This window comes from Bos grunniens, chromosome 13 (assembly GCF_055505025.1).
Source record: "Bos grunniens cultivar Pamir isolate PY7600 chromosome 13, Bosgru_T2T1.0, whole genome shotgun sequence".
Taxonomy (NCBI): Eukaryota; Metazoa; Chordata; class Mammalia; order Artiodactyla; family Bovidae; genus Bos; species Bos grunniens.
The window spans coordinates 53,402,288-53,414,694 of record NC_141177.1 but is presented as its reverse complement, the minus strand read 5'-3'; the positions used below and the strand labels follow the sequence as shown (position 1 = coordinate 53,414,694).

At 39.5% G+C, this 12,407-nt stretch overlaps 1 protein-coding gene across 4 annotated transcripts in view; it reads right to left on the bottom strand.

Annotated features, from left to right (window-relative positions):
• The window catches only part of ITGA8 (integrin subunit alpha 8), a 189,090-nt gene that overhangs the window by 70,876 nt on the left and 105,807 nt on the right, over positions 1-12,407 (bottom strand). For 2 of the 4 annotated variants that reach the window (XM_086334201.1, XM_086334202.1), the window contains exons 20-21: positions 10,834-10,981; positions 3,226-3,318 (exon numbers count right to left, since the gene is read on the bottom strand). In XM_086334201.1, coding sequence (XP_086190327.1) covers positions 3,226-3,318; positions 10,834-10,981 — 241 coding nt within the window. Of the gene's footprint in view, positions 1-2,227; positions 2,548-3,225; positions 3,319-5,628; positions 10,638-10,833; positions 10,982-12,407 lie in introns of those variants that run through there. The other 2 variants (XM_086334203.1, XM_086334204.1) reach the window with 2 other exon arrangements.

Sequence of the window (12,407 nt, the reverse complement as noted above, 5' to 3'; positions counted from 1 at the left end):
AGGGATCAAATCCGGGGCCCTACATTGGGAGCGTGGGATCTTAGCCACTGGACTACCAGGGAAGTCCTCAAATTTTAAGTTTCTTATCAAGTGGGGATTATGCATTTTTTCTTGATATTATCAGACTCTAGTTTAATACCAGGCATATAGAAGGGGTGTAATTAAAAATGGTTGACAGAATGGTGAAAAAGTGTGCTTTTGTTTGCACACTTCCAGTGGTGGGTGCTTACTGTATTGTGGTGAGGCCTGTTTGATGTTGGTCTTTTATTATACAACACAAGATGAAGATACAATGAAGATGTGACAATTTCATACTGATAAGAGACACATATCATCTTAACTAGAACCAAAAGTCACATCTCTGGGCATTGACTGTAAAGAGTCTTTGTTGAGCTACTATTTTTTTTTTTTTTTATTCTACTTGAGAAGCTTTAAGAATTTTTACAAATCTTACTGGTATATAAATATTTGTATATTATTAAAGCTAATATATGAAAATGATCAGCTTACAAATCAGAGGTGAAACTTCTAAATACAACCTTGAATGTTCTGTTAAAAAGTCACTTGAAAACTATTTTCTAAAAAATATTGGGACTGGAATAATTAATCCTAGTGGTTTGTGACACTTTTTAATATTTAGGACTGCTTTTACATTTGGAATTTTATTAAAACCCATTGAGAGTATTCTTTTAGAAGTACAAGATGAAGAAGTAAATAAATCAAAGTGTTTTATAACAAAAGAGAACGCAATAAAATTTGATGTGTTTAAGGGCATTCAAGGGTGAGATAAGAAAGCTATTAGGTTTCCTCTACTATAGACCTCAGAGATAAATGAACACAAACAATTTACTTCCTTGACTTCTAAAGATTATTTGCTGGTAAAATGGATTGATGTCTTTTCACAAAAACGCATTTGCGGCTAAGACCACACTGCCGTTTTTACCCTCCACTTTGAACAGCACTGGTGTCCAGTTTTTGTTCCAAGACTATCCTTAGTTATTGATGAACTTATATGATCTCTGGTCTGTATTTAACACTCTTAATACTAAAAAAGGAATGTGTGCTCAGTCACCTATAGAAGCTAATACCATTAATACCATGTCAATTCATTTCCCTCTGACCTTATGTAGACCTTTTCCTATCAAACTGGGTGGTTAGATTTTTCTTGAAAACTAGCCAAAGGATTTATAAGCTTCTAGATAAAAGGATTCTAATGAAAACTGTTCTACTATCTCAGCTTAGACATCCCATTCTATCTTTCATGGCTTGCTTGAAACATCTCATCTGTTATTCATTAATTTTTATCCAATTTTTGTAGACCCACTAGAATGCAGGCTTTCTTTTGAGACCTGGTTCGAATCTGGGTTCTGTTCTTCATTACATGCAACTGTGGGTAATTCATTTGATTTCTCTAAGTCTCCGTTTCCTCATCTGTAATATGGGAGAAATACCTGACTCATAGGATTGCCGGTTGTTGTAAAAATTAAATGAGATAACACAAACAAACCACCCAGTGAAGGGTTTATAACACAGAGGGCAATCAATACATGTTAGCTAATAAAAATCTATTATAAATGTTTATCTTTCATTTAAATATTTACTTTTTTTGACTCAAGAAGTGAATTTACTAGGCTACAGCTTGGCATATCTTTTAAATACCCAAGATCAATGGAAGGAAAATCAATTTAGAACGTGAGAAAGGAAACATATTATTCTAGCACAGTATCCTAGAGTATAAACTGGGAATAAGTATTACTTGATAGAAAGTTTCAAACACTCAAATAAATGTGAGAAACACTGGGCTAGAAGGTTTCCTTACTGCAGAACTTCTCAGCACTTTAAAATGCAGGCACCTGAAGGTCCCAGCAGAGAAGGCAATGGCAACCCACTCCAGTACTCTTGCCTGGAAAATCCCATGGGCTGAGGAGCCTGGTAGGCTGCAGTCCATGGGGTCACAAAGAGTTGGACACGACTGAGCGACTTCACTTTCACTTTTCACTTTCATGCATTGGAGAAGGAAATGGCAACCCACTCCAGTGTTCTTGCCTGGAGAATCCCAGGGACGGGGGAGCCTAGTGGGCTGCCGTCTATGGGGTCGCACAGAATTGGACACAACTGAAGCGACTTAGCAGCAGCAGCAGAAGGTCCCAGAGAGGACATGATTCTTAGCAGTGACTACAGGACTCCCTTTAAAAGCCTCGTCTCAAAGGAATAACACTCTCTGGAAGACACTTTGGAAAGCTGTTTTAATACAAACCTACACACTTACACATTTCCAGGAAGAGTTTTTTTCCAAACAAATCATTTCATTATCAATGAATCATAAACATCTATTTTAAAACAGAGAAATACATACGTTTAACTTGTAACACTTAATTACGTAGCATTTGTAGATTTCAGTTTTTTCCCCCTTGATTTATGACTCCATAAAATAATGACTTTCGCTATGATATTTATTACAAGAAGTTACTCTGTATATACTTAAACTGCAATGGCATAAAATGAATTTATTGCCCACAAGTAATCCTGAATGGGAAGTTCCTAAATCTGAAAACAAAAGAAAAAAAAAAGACTCCTTATTTTTTTATAAGCCTGTTACAGATCATGGTTAACCCTTTCTTTTTTTTTTTTTTTTGCTACAATTCTCTGCATTATTCTTCATCAAGTAAGGTGCATGGAAAATATGAACCTGGTAAAGTCGCTTTAAAACCTGGATTAAAGTCATATTTTAAGGTGAAAATACTGTGAATATATTCACATGGGAGGTATATCTAAAATAAGTTTAATCATCATTGCTAAAATTCTTAATTCTGTTATTTCTTTTAATTCTGTTATTTCTTAAACCCTTTGCATCATAGTTCTTGGACTCAAAGGCAAAAAAATTGTAGTGAAATTCAAAGAAAGAATATTCAAAAAAATCTGCAGTAAAAAAAAAAATAGCCTTTAGAAATTTGTTGAGACTGAAGCTATGTAAGAGTGACGTGGAAAGGGAAGGCATGTGAAAGCATTCATCATTTTGTGTATTTAAGCTCAGTTTATCCAGTTGGCATGCATTATGATGCAAAATCCCACCACCCTGGGAATTTCCTGACAAATTGGTTTTAGTTGCCAGGTGCTAAGTTGCTGAGTGCTAATTGGTGGTGGGGGAGGGGGGTGGCTTTCCACTAGTTCTCTTTACAATTCAATTAGACAGAAATCAGTTAAGGGCATCTGGTTTTTTCTTACATTTGTTCCAGCCACCATAGGGTTCCCAAGGTCACACACCACCATTCGGGTGACATTGTCCATCTTGTACTCACAACTCAGTGGGCGCAGTGCCTGCAACAAGGAAGAACACCAGTGTGGAGTTAGGGGGCAGAATAAACGACATCCTGTCACAAAAGTAATGGGGCAGCCGGGAAGCTTCTCTTGATTTCAAACACCTGTGTGAATGCCTGAGCCCAGAGATTCATGCGTGACCATCAACTTGGAAGAGAAGTGTGTGAGAAAAGACCAAAGTTTAATTTTAAGAAGAAATGTGCTGGATGGGTAAACACATCTTTTGTGTTGCATCGAGGAAGAAAACACTGTGCAGAATATTTATATGCACACTTTTGAAATGATTTGCACTATGGTTTAATGTGGGGCATGAATATTACAGATAATTAAATATGACTAAGCCAATTCTTGCAAAAACGAAATGACAGCAAGATATATAGGTTATCATATGACCCAATGACCATTTGTAAGAGAATTGCTTTGAACACACGTTTCTCCCTACATTGGTTCCATGTTGAGATTACACATCCAATCTTAGTTCAATCTTATAAATACTTAAGATGACAAGAGAGCACATTTATGTTTACCCCCTGCTTTTCATCTTCCTTTGTGCCCCACATCCTATTCTGATTAGAATATATATAAAGTCAAGTTCAAAGAGATGCTTAGAATTATGTGCTGGAGAAGGTCTCAAGGTTACACTCAATGGAGGGGAAAGTAAAGGAGGTTTATCACTGGACTCCTATCCTCTGCTCACAGCTCTTCTTGTGTCTTCAGGCTACTCCCATTTGTCTGGAAGTCCACAGCTGGATCTACACCCGGAGCTGCTTTCCGTCTTTCAGAACCTAATGTCTCTATGGCCCTGCTCTTGCCTTGAGCAGCTAGACATGTTCATCCATTATTTCACTCTAACTTGTTAAGTGCCACTGATAGATTACCTGTCAGCCTCATTGCCAAAGATAAGCTTGCAAAATGAGGACTTCGACAAAGGACCCCATGAGAGGACTGTGGAAAAGGGATCCAAATATGAGGACCACTTATCTATCTGCCAGCCCTACTGAAATTTCATTTAAGAAAGTCATGTGAATTTTCAAGTAGAAGTTTCAGAAACCATCCCCTTTCCATTCTTCCCACTTCATTGAGAAAAACTAAGAATCAAAGAAAAGGCAAACAAATCTCAGACATCTAAGTCAAGATTTCCATGGGTAAATCATACACTTTAAGAAAATAAGTTTAAGAGGGCAGGGGTTTTTGTATCTGTTCTATTCCCAGAGGCTGGAACAATGTCCAGCACAAAGCAGTAGATGGTGTCTGGAGATACAGGGCATAAGTAGCTCATAAGCTCTCCTACGAGGAGCCTGAAATAAAATAGACAAACACGTGTTGTTGTTGTCCAGTTGCTAAGGGTCCAACTCTGTGACCCTGTGGACTGTAGCCTGCCAGGATCCTCTGTCCATGGGATTCTACAGACAAGCACAATGGAGTGGGTTGTCATTTACTTTTTCAGGGGATCTTCCCAACCAGGGATCGAACTTGTGTCTCCTACATTGGCAGGTGGATTCTTTACTGCTGTGTGCCAGGAAAGCCCCATGGACAAGCATACTTAAGTATAAAACCCTTTTCCTGCCACCAGCCATTGAAAGGTCTGGTCTAATTCATGAGAAAGAAGCAAAATTTCTGATGTCCAGAGGAAGCATTTAATATCTCCTCTTTCCAAATAACCTGAGCGACATGTTAGTATCCTAAGTAAGAAACATATTTTTTAAAAGTTGGTAATATTTTTGCTTCTCAAATTAGCTTTTGCATCTATTCAAGTTCTGAAGGATCCAAAACTAACCCTAATTGTAAGAGATTTTTTTTGTTGTTGTTGAAATTAATCCTGAAAACAGGAGGGAAAAAAAAAAGAACCTAGCAAAAGCTTTCCAAAATACCCATGTGTCCCTTGAACATAATTCAAGGATTTGGTTTCTATAGTAAATATTTTTATCTTATCTGAAGGTTGAAAGTCATATGTACATTTTCCCCAACTTTCTAGAAATAGCTTTTTCACATCAATCAAAGATCTTTCTTCCTCCCCAGAGTCCCACCCTTTTTCTTTTTTTAACCTTTATTTCCTCTCTCTGAGTGGGAGAAACAATGATTGTTTTTCTAGATATTTCTAGACTATTTTCCTCAGCTGTTCCTGAGACTATCTTGTTCTCATCCATTTATAGCTCTTAGATCATTATTCATTCTCGGAAAATATTTACTGTGTACCTGCCACTTACCAGGCACTGATTTAAAAAACAAAACAAAACAAAACCTTGTCCTCCTTAAACTTCCTATTATGAAAAGAACTGTAATAAAGAATCACAAGCAATCACAGCAAGCAATGGAGATATACAGTTTATTAAGTTTCATGATAGGAGAAATTCACAGTGACGGAGGAACACATGCACATAGAAACAAGCCATCAGAACTTACTTTCAAAACAGAAAGAGACTCACAGACTTGGAGAACAAGCTTATGGTTGCCGGAGGAAAGAAGCGGGGAAAAGATAGTTCGGGGGGTTTGGGATAGACATGTACACTGCTATGTTTAAAATGGATAACCAACAAGGACCTACTGTATAGCATGCAGAACTCTGCTCAATGTCGTGTGGTGACCTGGATGGGAAACAAGTTTGGGAGAGAATAGGTACACGGGCTTCCCTGGTGGCTCAGCTGGTAAAGAATCCAACTGCAATGTGGGAGACCTGGGTTCAATCCCTGGGTTGGGAAGATCCCCTGGAGAAGGGAAAGGCTACCCACTCCAGTATTGTGGCCTGGAGAATTCCATGGACTGTATAGTCCGTGGGGTCACAAAGAGTCAGACACGACTGAGTGACTTTCACTTTCAGATACACGTGTATGTATGGCTGGGTCCCTTCATGTTCACCTAAAACTATCACAATATTGTTTGCTAATCAGCTATACTCCAATGCAAAATAAAAAGATATTAAAAAAAAAAAAAGAAAAAGAAGTAAGCAGTCAAAGAAGACACCCTGGAGGAAGTGACATCTAAGTTCGCAGGGGGTTGGGTGGTGGCAGGGCACAGGGCAGCTCAGGGGTTAAGTGGACAGGCCTGACCTGTCAGTCTTGGTTCTGCTACATAATGGCTGCATGACTTTGGGCATGTCTCTGTTTCTTCTTATCTATGATAGCCTTGTTGTGTCGCTATCAGGCTGCTAGGAGGATTCAGTAAGTTGAATACTTGCAAGAGCTCAGAGCAGAGCACAGCTCACAGCAATTGCTCCATGAATGTCAGCAGCCTCTATCACTATTAGACCGAGGCCTGAAGGTAAGTAGTAAGAAGTAAGCTGGACAAAGGGGACAGACAGTGGGGTTACTGAGGGAGCAGGACATGTGAGCCCTCTGTGGTGGGAGGGTTCATGGGTAATACAGAAACTGAAAAGAAATTCCATCCCTCTAGGATTAGAGTGTAGGTAAAGGAGACTCAAAAGCCTGTGAGGCGGCTGAGGAGATGAGCGTGCATGTGTGCTCAATCACTCAGTTGTATCTGACTCTTTGCAACCCCATGGATTATAGCTCTCCAGGCTCTTCTGTCCATGGGATTTTACAGGCAAGAATACCGGAGTGGGTTGCCTTTACCTCCTCCAGGGGATCTTCCTGACCCAGGGATCAAACCCGCATCTCCTGTGTCTTCTGCATTGGCAGGCAGGTTCTTTACCATTGAGCAACCTGGGAAGCCCAAGAGGAGATCAGCAGGGGTGTAATTAAGGGCCTCATAAGTCATCTTAGGGATTTGCACTTTATCCTACAAGCAATGGGGAGCTAGAAAGGGTTTTTTGTGTTTTTTTTTTTTTTTTAAATTGTAGTTGCTTTACAATGTTGTGTTAGCTTCTCCTGTACAGGTGCAAATCAGCTGTATGTATACACATATCCCCTCCCTAATGGACCTCCCTCCCCCACCCCTCCAGCCCACCCTTCTCGGTCACCACAGAGCACCGAGCTGAGCTCCCACCACCTATCTATCTTACACATAGCAGTGTATGTATATCAGTGCTGCTCTCCCAGTTTGTCCCGCACTCTCCTTTTCTCCTGCGTCCACAAGTCCAGTCTCCACGTCTGTGTCTCTATTCCTGCCCTGCAAATAGCTTCATCTGTACCATTTTTTTTATATTCCACATATATGCTTTGATTTGCATTTTAGAAAGGCGGCTTCCTGTGTAGGGAAGATGGGGAGATGGGAGATGGGGAGATGACTTAGGAGACTGTTGTAGTCATCCCAGGAGAAGGCTGAGTCCGTCTGGAGACAAGCAGTGAGATGGAGACAGGATACAGTTGGACGGGCGTACGCTGACTTAACTTTTAGAAACTGAGTGGAGACTAGTGAGGTTCCCTGAGATAGGCTATGGAGAGGAGTGTGGAAAGATGGAGTCTAGTTCTTTTTGTATGTCTGTGTGTGTGTGGATAAACAAAACAAGATTTGTTCTCACAATGGAATATTACTCAGCAATATACAGGAATAACTACTGATGACCAATACACACTGTGACGTAGATGAACCTCAAAAACATTGTACTAAGCAAAAGCTAGACACAAATGACTGTTTATGCATGGCCCCAGTAATATGAAGTGTACAGAAAAGGTAAATTTACACAGATGGAAGTAAATTAGTGGCTGCCTTGGCTGGATTTAGGGGTGGTGAGTGACTGCAAATAAGTACATGGCAACTTTTTGAGGGGATAGAAATGTTCTAAATCTGTATTGCTGTGATAGTTGCATTCCTCTATAAATCTACTAAAATAACTGAATTGTGTGTGTATTGAACTTATGTAATTACAATGGGTAGATTTTACAGGATACACATTGAACCTCAGCGAAGCTGTTAGAGAAAAAGATCATAGGTTTAGGGACCAGAGTATTGGGATGATTTAGAAACATTTTATTATTGGAACCGGGGGGAAATTGTGGTAGGTTAAAATCTGACGGCTATATTCAACTACATACCTGTGATGAACTGAATAATGTCCCCATGAAATCCAATTCTGGACACACTGAGTGTGAAGTGGGTGGAGACAGAAGAGTGGAGTGTATATGAGGTCCCTTGAATAGACAGGTTCATAGAGACAGAATGTGGAATGCTGAGTCCCAGAGGCCGGGCAAAGGGGTAAGAGGGAGCCCAGGTTTCCTGGGTACAGAGTTTCTGTCTGGGATGATGGAAATGTTCTGGAGCTGGTCAGTAGTGACACAGCAATGGCATTATACTTCATATCACTGAACTGAACACTTCAAAAGGGTGAAAATGGTAACTTTTATGTTACATATATTTTACCACAATAATAAGATAACGCACATAGGCTTTTATTTCTGGAAACATTTAGAAGAAAGGTCACTGAAAAAAAGTATAAAGGCTGACTCCATTAAGGTCTCTAGAGCAGGAGATGACCAGCATCTACATTTTTGAAAAGAGGTATGCTTTCCATTGTGTATATGTACCACATCTTCTTTATCCATTCCTCTGTTATGGACATCTAGTTTGCTTCCATGTCCTGGCTATTGTAAACAGTGCTGCAATGAACATTAGGGTGCTGTATCTTTTGTAATTATGGTTTACTCAGGATATATGCCCAGTGGTGGGATTGCTAGGTCATATGGTAGCTCCATTTTTAACTTTTTACTTTTTATCCCTATTTTTAGTCTTTTTAATTAGGATTGATGTATATACTCTACCATGTGTAAAATAGGAATTTATATTGGGAATCTGCTGTATAGCACACAGAGCTCAGCTCAGTATTCTGTGAAGACCTAGAGGGGTGGGATGGGGTGGTGCGAGGGAGTCCAAGAGGATGGGATATATATACACACATAGCTGATTCACTTTGTCGTATAGCAGAAACTAACACAACATTGTAAAGCAATTATGCTCAAATTAAAAAAATGATTTTAATCAAAGAACAACAAAACCAACAATCAGATAATCCCTCATATTTTTCCTCTTGGGAGAAAATTGCTTTAAAAAAGCCCCAAACTTGAACTGAGTATAAAGAAAAAGGGACACAAACCTCAAACTGCTTAAAAACAAAGAAGGAATTAGAATGTGCCTTAGTCATGTCAAATTCAAATTCTGCCCAAGGGAAACTGATGGAGGAAAACAGTTAAGGACTCACTGGAGATTATGGATAATGTCTGTCGTAATGTCTAAAGCCCCAAAGATAGAAACGATAAATGTTTCCTATGTTTTCCATGCAACAAAGTGGATAGTAAACTGGATGTTTTGCTAAAAGAAGAATATTTTGAATAGATGCTTTGTGTAACTAAGTCAGGGGTGGAGTGACAGAAAGGGCATTGAAATAAAAACATAAAAAGAGCCCTGGAGCAGCTTTTAAAATAACATACTTGAGCTTCATTGTTTGCTTGTTTATGTATTATTTGCTTGTAAGTGTTCCTAGAGGATATGTTCCCTAGAAACAACAGAAGTTTGTGATGACTTTAAGACTGTCAAATATACTTGATTACTGTTCCTCTGGGTTTATTTTTTACTGAGAAGATAATTTAACCAAAACATTAATCATGAGACTAGAGGTGAGCATAGAGAATTTGGTATTTCTCACATTTGTAAATGTCTTTCAAATACCCACATCACAACTGTTGTTAGCATTTCTTTAAAGGAATTATATTTCATTAGATGATAAAATCATTAGAATGTGCATGTCCCCAAGATGGTGCAGTTTTTGGAAACTAGCAGAATTTTAATAAACTTCAGTTAAACGAACCATACCCATCAGCAAGAATTTAAATAATACTCATTGTGCAGACTTCCACGAAAACGGCAGGCAAGACTATGCAAGTGTGAGACTTGGCCTCTGCCCTTAAATGTGAGTCTGTATATCTCTGAAACCAAGGGACTCTCTGTTATCTTTTGGTGTATTTATAATGATTTTCTATCAGAACCCAAAGATATTCTGCATGGGAAGATTCATATTCTGATAAGGAAAGGAAAGCTATAAAGAGCATCAGGGTCAGTTTAACAAACAGAGGCACTTCAGGAATGGCAAATGACTAAAGCTTGGCTTTTTCTTGGTCGTGGTCCTGAAAAGGTAGACTAAGAAGAAAGGAAAAAAAAAAAATGAATGCCTTTCGTTTCCAGTGCCTGTCTAGGCTCTTTTCAGTGCCCAGCTGGGATTGGCAGGACCTTCCTCCAAAAGCAGTAATGAAAACCAGACCTCCTGGGACCTGCTTGAAGCATAAAGGAGCTCAAAGTCAAGGCCAGAAAACAGCTGGGGTGGGTGGAAGTCAGCTTGGGGGTATGGTGATGGATCACATTGATGGGCTGCTTCTTTCAGACAGTGGTCTTCCTCGTTTCAGCTCCCAATCTTTGGTCACTTTATCTTTGCACTGTGGCCAAGAAAGATATGAATACTTACTTAAGGCCATCACTTTTCCTGGGCCATTGTTATCGTGCTTAACAAAATGAGGAGCCATCTTGTTTCCTTTTCCTAATGAAGAAACTCTCAGCTAAGATGACTTAACATGGATTTGATTTCAAAATACACCTAGCTCTTTCCTCGTTCAGATTACCTCCTGGCATTACCTTATTGCTGCGTTCAATCCCAACATAATCGGCCTCTTCTGGAATGATCACAAAGAGCTCAGCTTCGTAGGCACCTTCCCCTTCATTTCTCGCATTGATTATGAGCATAATGTGGTTTTCATCTCCAATGATGACCTGGTGCTTATCTCTAAAAATGCAGTTTAAAAAGAATCATTAGGTATGATATATCTCTGGATGCATGGATGTTTTATTTAAGGACTTAGAGGAAGATGTGAACATGCAAGACTGAGAAAAAAACAAGATTCATTGACATGAGGCAGTGATCAGAAGAATTAAAACCGTCTGGATGGGAAGGGTAGGAAAACACCCCAGGGTAAATGTTTAACCACCAGTTCTCCAAACTAGTGGTTACTGGTGGAGGGGGGAGGGGCAATACTGAGGTCAGGGAGTGGGAGACACACACTACTGGCTAAGTTAGGCTCAAGGATTGTGTTGTACAATGTGGGGTATGTAGCCTGTAGTTTGTAATCACTATAAATGGAAAGTAACCTTTAAAACCTGTATAATAAATAAGTAAACAACCAGTTCTCAAAAAATAAAAATTAAAACTACGACCTACAGCATTTGCTGATTGCAGTGGTATAAATCCTCTCATTGTCATCAATTTTCAGCTACCCACATACTTAACAGTCTGCCAGCAAAAACTGAAAATTTCAAGATTCGGCTCACGAGCCAGAAGGAGGGAGCTTCAGCCCATCCATGAAAACCTCCCATAGGAGGAAGACAGACAGCAGGAAGAGAAGGAGAGAGGTGATTTAGAAAGTACGAGGAGGAGGCGTGGGCAACATAAAGGGGAACCTAAGAGGGAAGAAGAAGGCAGACAAAAGATCTCAAACAACTCCTGGAAGATTGGGGGGTATTTTGAAGAAATTTAATTCCCTCCAAACTTCTAATCGAGCCAGCATTTGGAAAAGCCTACTTTTGACCCTTAATCGAAGATATTGCTTTGGACACTCCCTAAATTATGAAATTTGGAAAAGGTCCCAATGAGCGGTTACCAAGAAGATTCCACACTGGCAGTGAGATAGGTCCTGGGGCGGGTCTGGGTTGAAGGAGGTGGGGAGGAGCACGTTTTTACGGGGTGCTCTTTGATTCCTATTTGATTTTGTGACATCTTCAGCTTTACTTCATCAAGTGCCACTAACATTTTTTTCTCCATCAAATCAAAACTGCTTTTGTTTTGACCATCTTAAAGATGCCTCTAAGTCACAGAGTGCTGCAGAAACAGGTTCAGCAAAGATGTGGATGGAACCGGCTTGTCTGAATCCTTTGTCCACAAGACAGAGGCAAATAAAGTTTCTTCCTATGCTTTTTCTGCCATAGGATATTTACCCCTCAGACCTATTTCTTCCCCTAATACAATGCAGTCAGAACCAGGGCTGGACTGCTGTGTCTCCATCACAAGCCACCGAGAAGTCCTTTGATTCTTTTTTTTCTAATGAAATAGTTTGTAATTTATTCTTTAGACTATTCCAATAGTACATTTCTTGGATAAGAATGTTTTGTTTAAACTTTTTGATATAGGGAGTTTTCATGGTATTGTAACACAAAAA